Source organism: Beta vulgaris, chromosome 1 (assembly GCF_026745355.1).
Source record: "Beta vulgaris subsp. vulgaris cultivar EL10 chromosome 1, EL10.2, whole genome shotgun sequence".
In the NCBI taxonomy this organism is placed as follows: Eukaryota; Viridiplantae; Streptophyta; class Magnoliopsida; order Caryophyllales; family Amaranthaceae; genus Beta; species Beta vulgaris.
This window is the reverse complement of record NC_079202.1, coordinates 12408014-12429207: the sequence shown is the minus strand read 5'-3', so window position 1 is coordinate 12429207 and position 21194 is coordinate 12408014. Positions and strand designations below refer to the sequence as shown.

The 21194-nt window shown below is 36.6% G+C and overlaps 1 protein-coding gene across 1 annotated transcript; it reads right to left on the bottom strand.

The window, feature by feature from the left end:
* Nucleotides 1-1495: 1495 nt before the first annotated feature.
* Nucleotides 1496-17332, bottom strand: LOC104905748 (uncharacterized). Its single transcript, XM_057391121.1, has 14 exons — nt 17086-17332; nt 16256-16339; nt 16093-16126; nt 14184-15440; nt 13346-13383; nt 12767-12893; nt 12441-12667; nt 11525-11670; nt 11322-11434; nt 10211-10299; nt 9799-9921; nt 2996-3031; nt 2641-2739; nt 1496-2545 (listed from the first exon to the last, which is right to left on the bottom strand). The coding sequence occupies exons 2-14, from the start codon at nt 16268-16270 to the stop codon at nt 2348-2350; spliced, it is 2502 nt and encodes an 833-aa protein (XP_057247104.1). The 5' UTR covers nt 16271-16339; nt 17086-17332; the 3' UTR covers nt 1496-2347.
* Nucleotides 17333-21194: the final 3862 nt, after the last annotated feature.

Below are 21194 nucleotides of genomic sequence, written 5' to 3'. Positions count from 1 at the left end.
TCCTCTTTTCGTTAGCAAGTCTTTGAAGTGACCTTGTTTGAGGAGGTGTGCCACTTCGCGTCTTAGTGCAACACATTCATCGGTGTCATGTCCATCCATGGAACTCACACCACTTGGATTTTTCTCGACGGGGTGCTACTTTCTCGTTCCTGAAAGGTCATTTGATAGTGTTACGTAAATAATGTAAAGTGTTAACAATATCTGACGCATTGGCACAGAGACCATATTCAATGAACTTGCATGGCAAAGCGGGGTCGCTTTTCCAATCGCTGACGGCCTCAAAATGACGGACTTTGTTGACATGTTGGGATGATCATAAGGGACGCCATAAACTTTGTTTGGTCGTCGCGGACTTCCTGTTATCGGCTTTGGAAAATGCTTTCCTTGACTGCATGTCTTCTTCCAGTCAGATCTGGGCCAAGGATTTGGCATGGGAATCCTCAACCGTTGGGCAAGGATATTTGGTGAGTTCTTTGTATAGATTTGGCTCTTTATCCAATCCTCGTCGAAAAGCTTCAATCGCCGTCTTGATGTCGCAGTTTGGAATCGACACCTTTTCCTTATTAAACCCTGTTGACAAATTCTTTTAAGAATTCATCAGATTTCTGCACAATTCTATGCAAATCACTAGTCTGTTTTTCCATTTTACGACTACTAGCAAATTGTAAGTTTAAAGTATAAAATAATTGAGCAAAGGAAGAGATGTTGATGTTGGTAAGGTCGATAAACCACTGCAAAGCTGGTCTAGTCAACGTCGATTTGAAGCCTTTGCATATGCATGCTACATGCATGCTTCGAGGAAGCCTTTTTATTGATCGACGCGGTCATTTGGATCAGTAATGCCATCGTACAACTTCATGGTTGGGACAACGAATCGCTTCGGCACGTCACTTTCTCCATAGGGAGAGGGACGACGAGAATTCTTCTGATCATGTCTGCTAGTTGCTGAAGGCGTTGTTGGTTGGGTCATCGGAAATGAAGCACGATCGCGGATGGACTTGGCCTCCTTGGAGATTGGCGTCGGCATCGTCATCGTCGCTGTCATCATCTCTGTCTGAATCTCCGTCTTTCGTGGTAATGTTGTGGTTCAATGGAGTCTTGAATGCTACTCCATCGAGCATCCTAGGACGCCTCCGACATTACGACGTCTGCCTCCCTTGGATTGTTGAGCGAATTTCAGGCTTTGATTCGCCATGCACGACGCAATGTAGCCGTCCTTCAACGGGCCATATCAGCATTGACGTGGTTAAGGTCATCGATGACCTCTTGAGTAGTTACCCATTCTCCTGCCATTGCAAACACGAAAAAAGGAAAAGACACAAACGAGCTAGTACACAAAAAGAGAGCGTTAACAGATGTATAATTATCTTGTTAAAGGCCCCATGCTCGGCGCCAAATTATTTATACCGATTTTGTACCAAGTACGCAAAAGATGTTGTTGAGCCACCAAACGATTGTTGACGCGGAAAACCCAAGTAATGGGAAAAATCGCAGATTATACTCTTGATCATCAATCCAATATAAAGATATCATCGTCAATACAAGAACTTGAGTACAATGATTGTTACAGTAGTTTTATATAATATTAATAAGGGTTTTATGAAAGAATATGAGGGAGAGAGAGAATATTGTAGGTTAGGAGTATTCAGAGTAATAACAGCTATAAGGAAAATATAAATTAGGTTACGAAATACATATATATACCCTAGAAATAACCCTTTTAGCCGTTGACAAGTCTCCCTTAGAAGTTGTCCAACTCACGCCTCTTTGTAACTAATTCCCCTTTATTCCCTCAAGCAGTTGAAGATGTAAGCCCAACATGCATATTAGCCGTTCAAGATAACTCAGGCTCCTTATCTCCCCTTTTTTATTGGAACTTGCAAATTGTCGCCACTTTGTATATAACAGGGTCAACAAGAACAATATATACTCAATTTATAATTGAAAGTAGAAAATTTCATAAGGTAAAATGTCGTTAATCCCTTCTCACATGATCCCTGTACAACAATACAATCTATCCTCCTCCCTTCAAACCCCCCCCCCCCCTCCCCCCCAATGAGGTTTGATGCATGGAAGAGGCAGCTATCAATTAATGTACCATCAACCTTATTTTACAAGTTTATAAAGGACGACTACTAACTAGAGTTTATTAGCTAAGTGCACCCATACAATACATAGACGGGGAAACGATGAATCCGATTTTTTTACAAGCTTTTTCAATTAGTTCTACGGTTAATTTAATATGAAAATAAAACCTTAATAATTGAGATTATTCTGAAGCAATTTTGAAGGTGGTAATAATATAGAAAAGATGGTCAAAGAAACTCCATCTTATTCATGTTACTTTTTAGTTCTCTTTATACCACACAGCATATCTATGGCCAGAAGCTGCAAGTTTCCATTCCTTGCCAAGTGGGCACCATGAACCATCTCCAATCTTCATACTTACCTTCTCTCCTATCATTGCAGAGTAGAGACTTGGTTGAGCTTCAAGTATCCTAACAGACGACCGACTATGAATATCCTGCCGCTTTCGGATGTCGATCTATAAAAGTAGATTCAGACAATTACACATGAATTAGTAGTTATATTTTCTTCAAATATGTGTAACTTAAAATGGCTGAATAACTAGCATCATACCAGCTTCACAATCTGATCATGGATGGAGGTACCCCAGTCATAGAAATGATCGTAGAATATGGTTGGTATACCTGGGTGTGTGAGATTATATGCATAGCCCTGCAAAATTTTTACAATGTGTGAACAAAAATATCCAGGAATTCTGTAATTCAACAATAGTTTACGCAAAGATGCGAATCTCAAAACCCCATCTGCATTTGCTTAATTCACATACTATGTTATTTTTTAGTACATAGTTAATTGGTCAGAGGAAAGCCCGAAAATATAAGTTACAAATCCAGATCAGATTCCATGTCAACCAGAATAGGATTAGCAGAATTTGTTGGACTAAAAATAGTATAAGAAAGTTTTATACCTCCATAATGTGCTTTGCCGGGAAGGGCCAATGTTCCTGCAGAAAGATATTTATCCCATAAATTAAATTTTTCTAAGAGCAGAATATAATTTTCAAAGAAAGAATGATCAACCATCCCAGAGTACAAATGGGTTAATCTTTAGTATTTCATTCACTCTAAAATCGCAAACTTTAGAAAAAAAAAAATATAATGACTAGACTCCACATTCTGCTTGCTTATAAGTTCAGACTGTTGTAACGAACGCAACATAGCAACAAAGAATTAAAGAACACTTGACACAAGAATTTAATGTGTTTCACTAACAATGTGTTATAGCCATGTCCAAAACAACAGGGAGAACGTATTTTATTAGGGTTAGGAGAGAGAATACAAATTACAGAATAATAGAAGTTAATTATCGGTTTATATAGTACCTACAAATTAACCTAAACAGAATGGGCCTAACCTGAACCCAAAACAGAAACTGTATACTAAACTACATATACCGAAAAAGATTCGGGGGAAAAGTGTGGGAGTTACACAATTTACGAATTGCTAACTCAAATAATAATAATAATAATAGGAGTATACAAAGGAGCGAGATATATGGGTTACAACCCGTAATGTAAAAACAAACTTCTTATTGAATATATATAACTTTAGAAAATAAAACTCCTTTTGACTCCCTAATCTTTCTCTCTTTCTTTTCTTCTGCTTCTGCCTTACAAGTTACAATGAAAAACAATTCTACATTTATAGGTTCTATTTTCTAAATAAGTAGTGGATAGAAATCATTCTTAATGTTATTCTCACAAAACTACAGTAAATTCTAATATAAGAAATGTAATAATAGTAATTCTAAAATTAATGTTTGTGATTCACAACACACCCCCTCAAACTTTAATTTTCATACCGAGCATTTCTCTCAACCTTTTGAATGTGTCTAGAGATAGGGGCTTTGTAAAAATATCCACAACTTGCTCAGTAGTATTACAATACTTGAGCTCAATTGTTCCTTGCTTGAGTTGATCTCGTAAGAAATGATATCGAGTATCAATATGTTTACTTTTCCCATGTTGAACTGGATTTTTAGCAAGTTTTATCGCGGACACATTGTCTATATATATTGTCGTAGATTCTTCTTGAACATGACCAAGTTCTTGCAATAGATTTCTTAACCATTTCACAGACTGCAGATGAAGCTGCTATGTATTCTGCTTCACAGCTTGACAATGCGACAACTGGTTGTTTTTTCGAACTCCATGTAAAAGCAGTTGAACTTAGATAGAATGCATATCCGCTTGTACTTTTTCTTTCATCTTGATCACCGGCCCAGTCACTATCTGAATAACCATATAATTTTGTTTCATTTCCATGAGAATAAAACATCCCGTAATCTAAGGTACCTTTAATATACCTTACTATTCTCTTTACCGTGCACCAATGTGACTCTTCGGTGTTTCCATATATCTACTCACAAGCCCAACTCCGTATACAATATCTGGCCTTGTGATAGTTAGGTATCTTAGGCTTCCAACTCGACTCTTGTATAAAGTTGGATTGATCATTTTTCCTTCTCCATCTTTTGTCATCTTTAACCCTGTTGCGATAGGAGTGCTCATAGGTTTGCATGAGGCCATTTTGAACTTTTCAAGAATCTCTTTTGCATATTTCTTTTGTGAAATAAAAATTCCATCTTCACTTTGTTGGACTTCTATCCCAAGAAAGTAATTCATCAGCCCACAATCAGTCATTTCAAATTCTTTGAACATAGCTCTTTTGAAATCTTCAAACATTCTTTCATTGTTACCAGTGAATAGTAGATCATCAACATATAGGCTTACTATAAGAATATCATCACAATTTATCTGCATGTAAACTGCATGTTCATACGGGCATTTGGTAAAACCGTTTTGTATCAAATATCCATCAATGCGTGCATTCCAAGCACGAGGAGCTTGTTTCAAACCATAAAGTGCCTTTTTCAAACGGAGCACTTTATGTTCTTGTCCCTTGATAATAAAACCTTATGGTTGTTCTACGTAGACTTCTTCTTCGAGAATGCCATTTAGGAATGCAGATTTAACATCAAGCTGGTATATCTTCCATTTATGATGTGCTGCAAGTGAAATCAACAATCTCACGGTATCTAAACGAGCTACGGGAGCAAATACATCATCATAATCAACTGCATATTTTTGCTTGTAACCTTTTGCTACAAGTCTTGCCTTGTATCTGTCAATGCTTCCTTCAGCACCTCTTTTGATTTTATAAACCCATTTTACACCAAGAGCCTTCTCACCCTTTGGTAATGTAGCGAGCTCCCACGTATCATTCTTCTCTATTGATTGGATCTCCTCGTTCTCCATTCTTTTTCTTTAACATCTTCTTCAAAATTGATCGGTTCATGATCTGCATATAGACAAAATAAATCTACTTCTTCAACTTCAGTTGTGTTCTCATAGATGTCCGTTAAGCTTCTCATCTTCACAGGTGTTTTCGATGATGAATCCGATCCTTCGGTTGATGGTGATGATGAATCATTATTATTTCGTGGAGTGTTCGGTGGAGTTTGTTCAGAAATCTTCTCCGTAACATCATCATACTCTTCAAACACAATTTTCTTTTTCTCTTTTTCTTGGTCATCCCATTTCCAAGATTCTCCTTCGCTGAATATTACATCTCTACTCTCAATCAACTTTTTCAGTGATTGGATTATATAATTTATAAGCCTTGGATTGTGAACTGTATCCAATAAAGATACATTTTTCACCACGATCATCTAACTTCTTTCTGTTTGCTTCTGGTATTTGAGCATAGGCAATGCACCCAAATACTCTCAAATGTTCAACATTTGGCTTTTCACCACTCCATGCTTCTTGTGGAGTCATATTTTTCACACTTTTCGTTGGACAACGATTTAGAATATAAGTTGTCCAAGCAACAACTTCTGCCCATAATTGCTTCGGCAATCCTCTTTCTTTCAAGATGCTTCGTGTCATGTCTAGAATTGTTCGATTCTTTCTCTCGGCAATTCCATTTTGTTGTGGTGTATAGGAGGCTGTGAATTGTTGTCGTATTCCAGTCGCTTTGCAATAATTTTTGAATAAATTTGATTTATATTCACCCCCTCGATCTGATCTTAGGGTTTTCAACTTATACCCACTTTCAAGCTCCACCCGAGCTTTAAATTGCATAAATGTATCAAATGCAGCTGATTTCTCCTTTAACATATACACCCACAATTTCCTGCTATAATCATCTATGAAGGTAATAAAATAACGATTACCTCCTAAAGTATCGGTTCCAATGGTCCACATATGTATGTGTGTACCAATTGCAATGGTGCTTTCGCTCTCCATGATAATCCATTCTGAAATGGTAGTCTAGCTTGTTTGTTGCCGTGCATATCTCACAAACTTGTTTAGGATCTTCAATTTTAGGCAACCATGCACCATTTTTTGATTGCAAAAGTTTTAGGCCATTGAAATGAAATGCCCAAAACGTTTATGCCATTTCCATGATCTTACCTTGTTAAGCACAATAATAACACTTTTGTACTTCAGTGTTAAGTTGCAGCGGAAACATGCGATTCTTCGCCATTTTTGATTGAGCAATAAGTCTTCCACTTTTATCTTTGAGTAGAAAATATTACCTCCATTGAACAATATATCCTTTTTCAAGCAGTTGCCAATACTAGGATATTCTTTTCATATTAGGCACATAATAAACATTGGAAATGTATTCTTCATTTCCATTCTTATGAAATATTCTATTTTTCCTTTACCTTTAACTTGTAGCTTGGATGAATCTCCCAAACTTACATTCCTTGTACTTCTATCAAGGTCGATAAAATATTCTCTTCTACCACACATGTGGTTACTCGCACCAGAATCGAAAAACCACATGTCTTGTTGATTACTAGCCTCTTCATGTGCTGGTAACAATGCAGGACTTTCCTCATTATTTTTGGATGATTCAGCGAAATTTAAATGATTTTCCTGATCCTTTTGCTTGCTCCAACATTCAGATGCATAATATCCATATTTTTTACAATTATAGCATTGAATGTCTTTTGTCTTACCACGTTCATTGAAATTTCCTCCTCTATTTGACCCTCTTCCACGCCAAAACTTCTCTCATTATTTTGATTGCGAGGTTGGTAGTACACGACCTCTACCTCCTGCCTCGGAAATCCTCGTCGTTTATCTGTTCATTTGATTGGAATCTTGATTCAAGTGCTTGATCTATTACAGCTAGTCCATCAGTCTTCTGAATTCGTTGTTCGTGCACTTGAAGTGATCCCATGAGTTCTTCTATTGATATTGTATCAATATCCTTTGATTCTTCAATTGCTGGTAATACATGATTGAATTTTTTATTACACGATCGTAGAGCTTTTTCAACAACTTTCTTATCTTATATCTTTTCACCATTTTGTTATTGTTGTGTCACATTCGTGAGAAGCCGAGGAAAAATAATCAGAGTCTCTGTCATTTTTATTTCTTCAAATTCACCTCGTAGGGCTTGTAAACGGATTTTCCTAACCCTCTCGACACCTTTAAATATTGTCGCAAGTGTGTCCCAAGCTTCTTTGCTTGTGGTTGCATTTTAAATCTTTACAAATGTTTCACGATCTAAACCAGCATAGATCAAAAATAATGCCTTTTGGTCTTTTTTCTGATTTTCCTTCAAATCTTCTTTTTGTTCTTTGGTTAAAGAAGTCTTTGTTTCATCAGATGGTTTTTCGAAACCATCACTCACAACATCCCATAAATCTTGGGAGCCAAACAAAGCTTTCATTTTGATACACCAATCTTCATATTGGTCTTTGGACAATTGAGGTACTTGTGGTTGAACAAAGTTGGTAGACATTCTGAGGTATTGATATTGAAACGATAACGTGGCTCTGATACCAAATGTGGGAGTTACACAATTTACGAATTGCTAACTCAAATAATAATAATAATAATAATAATAATAGGAGTATACAAAGGAGCGAGATATATGGGTTACAACCCGTAATGTAAAAACAAACTTCTTATTGAATATATATAACTTTAGAAAATAAAACTCCTTTTAACTCCCTAATCTTTCTCTTTCTTTCTTTTCTTCTGCTTCTACCTTACAAGTTATAATGAAAAACAATTCTACATTTATAGGTTCTATTTTCTAAATAAGTAGTGGATAGAAATCATTCTTAATGTTATTCTCACAAAACTACAGTAAATTCTAATATAAGAAATGTAATAATAGTAATTCTACAATTAATGTTTGTGGTTCACAACAGAAAGAACCCCTGTGCTTGGTTAATCTTAGCGCGATATAATTCAAGACATATTTTAACACGCAGTATCAACTAATTCCAGCCTATACAAAGATAAAACTTCATTGCTTACAATGTGTTTACTTATGGGAAAGGCAGAATATCGAATTGTTAGATATCTAAGTGTGTAATGGAGAAAATAGCTCATAGACTCGTATCAAAAATGTAGACATCTAACAATTAGCTATTTAGCCATTCTCTTACTTACAAGGACTCTGACCTAAAAAAGGATGAAGTGCAGGAAGTAGTGCACAAATTACCTTTTTTTTTCCTCTTTTGATACAGAGTACAAATTACCACAGTCCTAGCTACTTGAGGGAAACAGTCTAGCCATATAAACTTTTCATGTTAATAGAGAACAGGAGTCATCAACTCAATCGCTTTACCAAGGCTTCCTTTTTTTTTGCTTTAATCTTCTCTCCCCACCCCCCACCCCCCACCCCCCCACCCCCAATTAAAGTTCCCAACTGCCCAAATTTTCCCATATGACAAATTTGCAAAGTTTGCTTGTATGCAATTTGATTATCCTTATTTAGATATAGTGTAACAGATTGAGGGTTCTATTACATACAGATACTATTGTTTTCATTGCTCAAGAAGTATTGTGTTACGATCAAGGAAAAAAAACGCGCTCGTCGTCGCGTTCGCGGGAACGGTCGCGTTGTCGCGGGATCGGCTTGTAACGGCGAAATAGAACGTTTCGCGGCCGACGCGGCGTGAATTTTTTAAAAAAATTCACATTAATATGTTTTAACCTTATTTGCATTTTTTTAGTTTATGAAGCATTACTAGAACATAGTATAATCAAATCTAATAGAATATCATGTTTCCTCAACTATATAATTAAATCATAAACAAAATTTGGCCAATGTTTGAAAAGAACGGATGTAATGGGGATAAAATCGTTCTAACGCGGCGAGTTTGCGTTACGGAACGGACAACGCGGCGAGAAGTACGTGAATTTTATTATGGCGTTCCGTAACGGGATTTCGCGGAACGGCAAATCCAAAATCCGTTACAGAACGACCGTTCTGTAACGGAACGGGAGAGTTTTAATTCCCTGGTTACGATACCTCCATGTTCAAGTCTATGTTACTCCGACACCTTCATTTACCTCAAAAACCGGGTGTCGTGTCGTGACGGACACGACACTTCACTTGGATACTTCATTTTAAACTAAAAACAAGTCTTTTTCCTACAAAATAGCCGAGTCGGACAATGGACACTCGTATCCGAGTAGACACTCAATTTGTGTATGAGCCACATAGGTTCCAGTTGGAAAAACATACATCATAAATGGACAGGAAAATGAAGCAGAAACTGCTTGAACAGATTTATGAATCTTCTTTTCCTTGGGGTGTCCTTCATGAAGTATATGCTTTTATGGTTTTCCTTCATGCAAGAAATTCTAATAAGACACATACGCAAGAAGTTGGAATTACTATTCATGCATAAACATTTGACCAATTGTTGCATCAATATACTGTGGAAGAGTACCTGCGTTGAGCCCGTGTCATGATTTTCCAGGAATGTAACAGCCCTTGAAGGCCACCACCCCATCACACCAGGTGGCTTTCCCTGGGCATCTCGAAGACGCCAGTATTCTCCCTTGACAGCTTCCTGAAAATGAAGGTAAGAAAGAATCAGCTTAATCTTTTCATAATTATTTTTATTCTGTGAAAAGCTCAAGAGCATCAAGAAAGTATACATAGCAAATCGTTACCAAAAGATAATAACAAAGCAACAATAAGAGATAAAATCATCCATATACTGTTGAGCCCAGGTCATGGTTTTGTCAGCTAACTGTGAAAGTTACAATATAAAACTAGATTTTGATGTAAAATCTACCATAAGCAGACATGCTTATTTGTTCAGCATTGAGTATATATACCAATAATTGTGCAAATACCTGCAAAATTCCTTTTGTCGTGAAGTCAAATGCAGTGGCAAGTTGTCCTGTAGCATCGATCCAATTGATGATCCGTTGTCTATGACTATCTGATGAATAAGAAATTGGAGATGCTGAAAAAACATCCCTCAAGTGTCAAGACAACACACATCAAATTAACTAATACAAGAAGATCGAGTTGACAAATTAATGGCACAAGTGGGTAGATAATGATATTTGTCAAAACTAAACTGAATTTGTTAACAATGAATATGCTAGTTAGACGGGTTTCCAGAACTCAAATGTACCAGATATTCAGAATTCTATTTTTGCGGGAAATCCCAATCTTTAAAGTTTAAACTATTGGGAAGAAGGTTGCCCTCAGAAATCGACTCACTCAGAAAGAAGATCAAGATAGAGGCTGGAACATGGCCCAGTGCATAATTTGCTGTAGCATAGGAAAAAGACTTTGCCACTTTGGTTAAAACAGCATATTCCCTGCAAGGAGCTGACACTTCATGTAGAATTCTATTTTCCCCATAATTCGTCACTAGATGTCGTATAAGTTAGCAAAAAGAGACTTCAAATAGGATTTTTGAACTCAATAGCTCTTCAAGCATCCTAGTCTTCCACCTTCATGTGTCTGAGTTAACCCCAATGGAAGATCATCTAACATGCCAAGTTCCTGGCTGCTTTCGATTCAAGGTACTATCTGCTATGCATAGTAATCATCAACTAGTAGGACACTTAATTTCAAAACAATGTCAATACATCTGTCACATAAAGTATTCAGAAGGGAAACAAACAGGTATATTCCTGCAATATTTCTATATCGATATAGATATTATCTGCCAGAGACAACGGTGATCAAGTAGAAGAAGAAAGCCTAAAAATGTATAGTACATAAAATGCACTTCAGTAGAGCCAAAGCAAGCCACTTGGATTATTTGTTATTCAGAAGCGTGCCGTTGGCGTTTTTCTCTTTTAGAGGTTCAGATTACATCAAAGGTCTTCAATTAACAAATACGACAAGACATTCATACTGTAGTATGGATAATTACAATGCTACAGCTCTTTCAATATTTCCAAAGTATTAACACAAAATATATCTTGAGATTAAACATATATGTACCTTGGTTGTAGGCCAGGCGACTATTATGGTAATTACAAGAATCCCAAAATTCTCCAATAGAAAACACCGGCTTTGCACCTTCAATGTATTCCTTCACATATTTTGCTGCATAACTAACCAAGAATTGAAGATTCAAGCTCATTTCAAGGACACAAATTAGAAGTAGATTAGCAAATGTGTATAGTTCCAAGAAGATATTCTACCCTCTTGCAAAATCAAACCGCATGTCTTGGAAGCCAACCTTGTTCCGCAGCCACCTCAGCCATTCAATGATATCTTTTCGGACAAAGGATTGTGTATGATCAACATTTGGAACACCATTAAAACTGTCACCAGTACTTCGATTGCCCTGAAATTGAGCATGTTAAAACCAGAGTTACTTGTATCAGGCTATCAGCCTATCACAACCGCAGGATCTCCCCTACAGTATTGTCGCCACAGTAGAGTTTAACCACCAAGTTCGGGATGGATTGGCGTGGTTCCTCTATGCCTAGAATACCGGAGTATTCAATGACAACAAATGTTTCTGACGCAGCATTAAAATACTAACGAATATGTTTGACACCCATTCTTGAAGTTAACCAACCGGAAACCCTTAAATTAGAAAATATTTGAACTTGGTTGGCAGTTATGTTGTTAATAATGCCTGTTTTGGAGAACAATTGCTTTGGCTCATGACCCTTTCTAATTAATACACCAGCAGGCTAGGTTTGATCTACTACTGCACCTTTGCTTTCTATTCTATTTAGGGTCAACTCTTATGGTAAAAAAAAAAAAAAAGTATTAGCAGTTTATGTATTTTTAAGATGACTTCACTTAGCAAGAGATTCTTTGGCATATAATTTCTAAATCCTACTCCATATTAATATTTATTGGAGCTTCCTCTATTCTTACGGACAGACCAGCCAACATTGTATGCAACCTGGTTCTCTCATTTGAAAGTCCTCTATTTTTTTCCTTATAGCCATGAATGATGAGATTCAACTGATAAAGCTCTATTAACCAAGCTGACATAAATTGCAAATCTCTATGCAGCAGAATCAGTCCTAAGAATGAGGACAACCACTGAAGAAACAGCGATCAACAGCTATACCAATGATTGACTTAAGCATAACTTACCAATCCACCAGTACAAGATGTTACAGCATGTTCATCCCATGGTAATGGAATTCCATCATAGCGGTTGTACATCCCTCCATGACCCTTAGTGGTCCCAACACGATGATTGATTACAATGTCAGCCATGGCTCTGACTTTGAGCTGCTTCATTTTTTGAAGTAACGCTTTCAGTAGGTGCTCAGAACCATATGCAGATTTAAGTGAATACAGATCCTGTGGAAGGTAACCTACAAACAGAAAAATCCTTTAAGATAAATAAACAAGGCATCATATCATGTACACATGGAACCTTCTTCTAGATAAGGGGCAGATTTATCTCCTCTTACCTTCAAGAGACAAGGATTGAGATGCAGGTGGCAACCATGCAGATGTGAACCCAGATTTGGCAATATCAGGCATCTTTCGCTCTAAGTTACTCCACCAGTCATATTTATGGGACTCCCAATTGAAAGCCTGTTAGTCATAAAGTAAATTAATGTAGAAATGGCAAAGGAGTAATGATGATCGACATCCCTAAGTTTCGAACGGGAATTGTAACAGCAATTAAAGCGTGTTAGCCTTAGAAAGGATGGGGGAGTGGGGCATGGGAATTGGCAATCTGTTCTTTAAGCACTCCCTGCATTCACATATAATTTTACTACAGGAAGATTTTTTTGTTGAAAAGCAAGTGAAACTTTAGCAAGCCATTGCAAAAATGTATATGGAATCAAAATATACCCTAAGCCAATCAGTAATTATGAGTTACTTCTCTTAAATTTATCAAACATAAGAGTTCACTATTTATCATTGAGGAATATTGTTATTATTTTAAGAAATGTGCATATTACAGGAGAGTACATCAATAATTGTTTAAAAGCAGAACATATCTTCCTTCTATACCATACAATTGAGCTTGTGACAAGTACCTGAAGAATGATTTCTCTTCCTTTTCTGGTTGCCAAACCTGCAACATAACCCAACATGTTTATAAGTCAGATTAACACATCTGAATTGAAGCTGCTTGTACATAAAGTGATCAGATCTAGTATAGAAAAGCTCATTATGAACATGTGTGATGAACTGACATCACTAGGACAGATTAGAGAAGAAGATTAAGAAGTAAAATGGACTTGATTGATAGTTTTCTTGAAAAACAGTAAAACAAGTTGATAATTACAAGCTTTCGAGAGGCTTGTTCTCTCCCATTGAACTCTTAAAAGTTCACCAAATATACTCAATATTCAACATGATTTCTCTCCCTATTCTATTCTATTATAGAGATATTTCCTCCCTAACTCATTCTTCAAGCTACTATTAAAATCTAACTAATTATTGTAAAACCAAAAGTACCCCTCTCCTAGGTTGATTCATTACATTACCGGCCGCCCAAACATTCACCTTGTCCTCAAGGTGGATAGTAATTTGCACTTAATTCTAAGCATTGTCCCCGATGGTCAATGTCCCACTTGTTGTCACCTTTGAATCCATATGTTTGTCTCTTCGCCTGTCCCTCTGCTAGCTTAGAGAAAATTGGGCTACACTGTGGTGAGAAATTTGGGATGAGATTATGGATAGTTAGTATGGGTTGACTGGCTAGGAGAAGAGTGGAAAAAAGATGGTTGATAAAATGGGTGTTGAAAATATGCTGGATTATAGCAAGGAAAGTCTTGGGCCTCAACCCATTGGGTACGGTAAGGCTGTGAAAATCAAAAGTGTTATGTTTGGATGTCTGGGTGGAATTAATTGAACTTGAGTTGGCCTTACTTTTAAGCTGAGAATTAAAATATGTAGATTCTTGAACTTGGTTGGAGTAATTGGGCTTAGTTTGAAAAGGCCCAGTTGACATTGCATCAGCAACTTTAATAAAATTGTTGTGGATTTTCCCTTCACATTTAAATGCACGTGGTCCCAGTTGCTCTTTTCCCTTTGCACAGTAATCTGCTGACTCATCTACATAGTGATTTACAATGTTACCCCTTCCACCATAATCCAGAATTTCCACTTTCTTCTCCAAGGTTGTAGAGGTTTCGAGATTTCTCTGGTTCCCTGACTTTAACATAGAGTCTAGCCTGAGGTACCACCAAGTTCTATCTCCGACAAAATTTTCGGGAAGACCTCGGCGAGCGCCTCCAGTATGCTGAAAACGGGCATTCTCACCGGAATAATATCTAGATCTGCCCTGCATGTCTTCTCGCCTGAGTTTGAGGCCGCGATTTAGATCGTCCCCGCCACCAGCACTTCCATCTTCATCGTCAATCCACTCATCAACACTACAGAGACCACCACCAGATCTACTGCCATCTTCAGAACTCCCACCGCTACTAATACCGGGACCACCACCTGATCCAGAGCCCCCAGCACCTCCCCTCTTAAATAATCCTCCCTTTAGATTTAGGTCATTGCCGAATCTACCACCAACAAGGACTCCATTAGATTGGCCAGCGAAACTACCTTGTCCTCCGCCGGTGAATCCACCACCGAAATCTCCCTTTGCGAAATTCCTCCCTCTATCAAGTTGGCCTTCTCCCACAATATGACTTCGTCCACTACCACCGGATACTCCATTTTTGTCATTGCAAATATTTCCACCAAGACTACCAAACCCTGTCTTCTTCGGATCTGGTGTCTCACACACCGGTGACCACTTCCTTCTCTCAAGCTTAGGTGAGGATGATGTTAATTGAGAATTTTCAATTACTTCCTCACCTGAAGGTTGAAAATCAGTGGTTGCTGACTTAACCTGGTGGCTGATTTCAGTTTCTTCCTCCGCCTTGAGCTCTTCTCGGAGCAAGGCTATCTCCCATCTGAGTGGAGCTAACGCCTCGCCGATAATTCCTTTAATGTCTTCGCACAACTTCTTTGTAATCTCCTGCATTTTGGCTTCAAACTGTTGTGAAAACAGTTTGTTGTTCACCACCACCAAAGCTTCACGTTCAACAGTAGCTTGGCCACCGAGGACCGTACCGCTCTGATACCATTTGTATGAACTGACATCACTAGGACAGATTAGAGAAGAAGATTAAGAAGTAAAATGGACTTGATTGATAGTTTCTTGAAAAACAGAAAACAAGTTGATAATTACAAGCTTTCGAGAGGCTTGTTCTCTCCCATTGAACTCTTAAAATTCACCCAAAATATACTCAATATTCAACATGATTTCTCTCTCCCTATTCCATTCTATTTATAGAGATATTTACTCCCTAACTCCCTAGCTTATTCTTCAAGCTACTACTAAAATCTAACTAATTATTGTAATAACCAAAAGTACCCCTCTCCCTAGGTTGATTCATTACAACATGATTGCAGAGTTTCCATCAGGTTCGAGCTTCCATCAAGTTTTACAAGCAACTTCATCTAGTGAACTCTTTCTAAGTTGGTCCTTGGATCGTAAGAATAAGTAAAAAAAATCATGAAGAGTAACCTAGATCACAAAAGCTCTTCTTCATATGGAGAAATACACCGAACCCTTTTGAATATAATAAAAAAAAGAAAATGTCAAACTAAGAGTGATAAAATCATAAGGTTCTACAGCCCCAGAAGCAAGAGATATGCATCCTGACATGTCAAATAAAATTGTTTTACACAATTTTGGCAGAACAAGTGCATTCTATTTCATGGAATAAAAATTCTGATTACTTGTAGGGGATTAAAAAAGAATGAAAGGAGTTCGTACGAGTATCAGTCTGCTGAATGTTTTCATCATCAACCTGCGAATCGGAAAGGACAGAGAAAACATAAAATGAGTCAAGACTTTGTTCAAAGTATAACGACATCTGATTTAACAAAGACAAATGGGCATGACTCTGATAGTAAACAAGACAGGCACTGAGACATACATGTATATAACCCATGCTGGATTATCCAATAGCCAAAAATTCAGGGTTGCTTAATGAATCAGGCTAGATGCTCAACAAGTAATCCTGTAAGAAGAATCGAACACCGAACATTACGAAGTTATGAGGGATATTAACATGGACCAAATAGCTCATTAGTAGAATTAGTAAACAACTTAAATGCAGGTACTACCTATTTAAGTTATTGATACAAATTAAATGATATACTTCCAAGTGTTTAGCTCATGCTATTGGAACTCTAACTATTTGACAGTAGAGTAATGAAATCTACAACTTCCATTTTTCACTTCGAATGATTCAGGAAACTCGTACTACGTTACAATTTCTCAACTTGTAAACATCCCCAGGTTACTTAAGCAGAAATCTTTTCTTTTTCGTGTTAGAGAGGGCAACTAAGCGTAGTGATGTAAACAGGACTTAGTCCTTACTCACTACATGTCTACATCCCCCACAAGACAATTAATCAGAAATCTTAATACTACCTATCATCTTGGGAAAATAATGCACAAAACCCATAACATAATTTAAGAAGAGATGAAGAAAAAACAAACCCAGAATAGAGCTAATTTGACTAGAAACTGTTACACTCTTCTGGGCAACTTCACTTATACCCCTCTAATCTATATCTATCTATATATATATAATATTTATACATCATTAACACTACAAAGCAAGCAGAATCACTAGCTAAAACAACCCAAAAAAAAGAGGGTTGAATATGAAAAGCAAAAGATAAAAATGGGTGAATGCAATTTGGAATATATTCAACAAAATGGGCAATTTGCTTCTCAAAGAAGAATTTCATCGAACACCTGGTATGCAATGAACGGTGATCAGAAAAAAGGGTTGAAATTCGAGCCCTTTTTCTTCAAATTGGTTCCCAGTTCAGCAGATTCATATCCTAACTTCATAATTTTAAAGGGTGTATTTAATATGGAGGATAATGGAGTTAGATTTGATGTTGATAATAGTGATTTTGATTGATAAGCGACTGATGAAGACATTTTAAAGTTTTGGACGGCTAAAATTGTGTTGATGCCAGGAATCGTCGAGATTATGGCGCGTACGAGTTTTTCTTTTCTAGTTTTTGCAAGTGCGCCAAAATTAAACTCTTACAGTTTGTTTGGTAGAAGGAATTTGGAAGGAAATGAAAGGAAGTGGAAGGAAATTTATTACTTTCCAATGTTTGGTTCATAAAAAAAAAATTAAGTGAAAAGAAATGGGAGGAATTGGAAGGAAAGACTTTTTAATAAAATTTCAATATCCTTTCCTCCCAAAAGCGGGGGAATTCGGAAGGAAAGAGAAAATTTATACCAGAAAATTTAGGTTTTTTTTCTTCTCTTCCCTTCCTTTCTCTTCCCTTTCTTTCCTTTACCAAAAAATGAACCAAACACACTGTTAGTTAATAATTACGTACTAGAAATAGAATTGACTACATGACGAAAATGGAGTCGGTAACGACTTCCAACGGATAAGGGACATTCTCTTTTTTGGCTTCACAAATTTGTAATTGACTTCACTAGAGGGTGTGAAAAGACAAGTGGAAAACTTTGAACCATAATTTCGTTTTTATGTTGCAATAAGAAGCCTTAATAATCCATCAAAAAAAAAAAAATAGCCTTAACAAGGAAGCAAAAGTTTTTGTGTAATGAGGATATTACACATGTTTGATAACAAAGATGATGATATTTGTAATCTACCGGCAAATTCTCTTGATTTTGACGAGAAGTAAATGGGTGAGTTTTTGAAAAAACTAAAAGAAAATAGACTAAAATGTTGGCATAGTAATCTTACCCTAATTAACTAATTTCTTTTTGTGAGCATGTGAGGTATCCTCATGATTAGAGCTCTTGTGAGTTTTGTCAATGATTTGATCGGTTATAAAATTATACACCATCATGCATTGTCTACATGCTAAATAGTGTTCTTGATTTACTTCTTATATTGGATCGGAGGGACTAAACAAGAAGAAAATAATAGCTTTATGTGTATCATATGTCATGTTAATTGCATTTGATGGAGTTCTATATATTAGGAGATTTGTCAAATGTAGTGAAAAGTTATTATTTGCAAGATCATAATTAAAAAAACTGACTATACAAATAAACAAACTGCTAATGAAGAGAGGAAAACAAAGACTAAACATTGCATAAATAGAGATTAAGGGTGAGAAGGGATACACGCTAGTTCAGAGCTTGAGATTGAAGGTAAATAGAGTAGGGTTATACACTGGATGGACTGAATTGGACATAGCTAAATTCAAATCCAGTCTAATTTTTTTTGGACTCAAGAAATTGAGTCAAATCTAATCAAAACATTATTTTTTAGTCCAATAAAAAATTATTCTTGACTCCAAATCTAGTTCATCAGTTCAAATTATCCATGAATTTTTTTTCTATAAATTAGGTTCACACCGTTTTCTCATGATTGAAATTTGAAAAATGAGACTCATTATTGCAAGATTAAATTTTGAAGCAAAATGTAGTGTGTGCATATTAAACTAATAACACCATTTCATATAAATAACTACCTCTATTTCAAAAGATTTCTAAAGTCTATGACAATTGCACCTTGCAACATAAAAAATTCGAGTTCGAAAATAATTATGGAAAACTCTTCAATTGTATTATCTAAGAACCCATATGCAATAGCCTACACACGCATACAAAAATCAATCTATGGGTAACTTTAGGGTTGGAGATTTATGTAGCAAGATGATAAGTGTAGTACCAAGATAAGACCCTAAACTATCTAGAGTTGAAGATTTATTCATAATTTGGTTAAATGTTTTCCATATTTGGAATTACTGGATTAGTTTTTATGATCAACACTTCAACTGCCATGGTTGAAAGGTGGGACTTGTCAGTAACTACTGATTGTGTGTCGGGTACTGTGGGCATGATGAGGTTTGCTTTTCTAATGTCTTGATTTTCTTTAGCACTTAGCAACTAGTAGTGGGTTTATTACTTGTTAACTATGCTCTATTATAAATGAAACTTGATGCGTGTGTTTCTATTCCATAGCTCATGAGTTGAAAGACATGACCATATTGATCATCAACTGGAGAAAGAAATAGACAATCGCAAAATATGGTACATATTGTGACATCGACTTTTAACATTATGTAATCAGGGGAGATTTTGGGTTTCCATCTTTGTCCATTACACTAGATAGGTTTGATAATGTAGAATAATGAAATATAGTCCATAAGAAGCAGATGTTTGAGATTGAGAACTGCGTGTACTTTACTTTCCATACAATGCATATATTCCCTTGGTTCATAATGCGAATTTGAAACTTTTAGGGACATTATTAACAGCTTGGACAAACTTATTATTAGTAGTAAGATGTAGATATAATCCTTTCATATATCTAGAGCTATAAGATATATATGCAAACCCCCTATTAGTAATAATAGACAAGGTACATGCTTGTAGGAATAGAATCACAAAAGCTGTATTGTATCTTACAGTTTGGCATGTATATTTCATAGTTAATTTTAGTGAACAAGCCAACATGCTAAACTCATATGCACATTCAAGTGGAAATTTTGTAGCATTGATAATATTCTTGTATACCTGTATGCATATCTTATAATCTGTGGACAAGTTGGTACTGGAAATGGTTCTTTTAGGTAAGCAAAATTGAGGTTAATATGCATCTATATTAAATACCTAGAGTGATCATTATCCTATTTATTGGCAGTCCTTTACTAATACAAACTAGTTATTAGGCCCAGGCTATGCCCCGGGTAAGAAAAAATTTCATTTATTAATATAATACTTTATGATAATAACACTAAATACAACTTAGTCTAGTGGTTAAGACTTTAGTATATGTACTTGAGGTCTTGGGATCAAATCCTATACTACGTGGCACAGTTTCTTGTTTATGCACGCTAAAGAAGTTCTTACAGTAGTTCTTTCATAATAAGAGAGGAGAGGATTTTGTAGAGAGAGAATCAGAAGCTTTGTTATTTCATTGAATGAATTATTACAGCATCAAAAGTTGTTTATATAGTACAACTTATTGTGTTGGCTCTACCAATCACAAAGCTTACACAAGAAATGATCCAATCAGAATTAAGCTGACATGGACTACATTCCTAACAAATGCTAACAGATTTATAACAACCTAACTAACTATTTTGCTGACGTGGCAGTAGATAGTTGTTCTGTTAGCTATTGCTTGTGCTTCTGCTGTAAATCTGCTTCTCTCTTTGAAGTCTGTGAAGCTTGAGTAGCTTCAATACCCCCCTGCCCCTCAAGATTGGGGATGGCTGATCAAGAGACATGCCAAGTTTGGAAATTAACTTAGTGTGCTGGAGAGCACATAGAGGCTTAGTAAACACATCAGCCAATTGCTCTGAAGTATGAACATAAGTGAGCTCAATGAGGCCCTGTAGAACCTTTTCTCTAGTGAAGTGGCAGTCCAGCTCGATGTGTTTTGTACGTTCATAGAAGACAGGGTTTCTTCCAATGTGCAAAGCACTCTGATTATCACAGTTGAGAGTGACAAGTTGTAAGTTAAGAACATCAAGCTCTTGGAGTAATCTGACAATCCATGCAATTTAAGCTACAACTGCTGCCATGGCTTTATACTCAGCCTTGTGTCAGGGCAGGAGGCCCACTCAGAATCTGAGTATGCTGGAAGAGTTAGGCATTTAGTAGCCTTTAATAAGATGCCTTGGCCTAAAGTGTGAGCCAAATATCTCAGAACATGATGTAAAGCAGCAAAATGACTGAGTCTGGGTTGATGCAGATATTGACTCAAAGTTTGAACTGCATAGGACATATCAGGTCTAGTATGGGTAAGAAAGTTGAGTTTCCCAACTAAGCTTATGTATTGTTCAGGGTCAGAATATAGGGCCCTTGATTCTGAAGAAAGTTTCAAGGACGGAGGAAGAGGTGTTTTGGCCTTT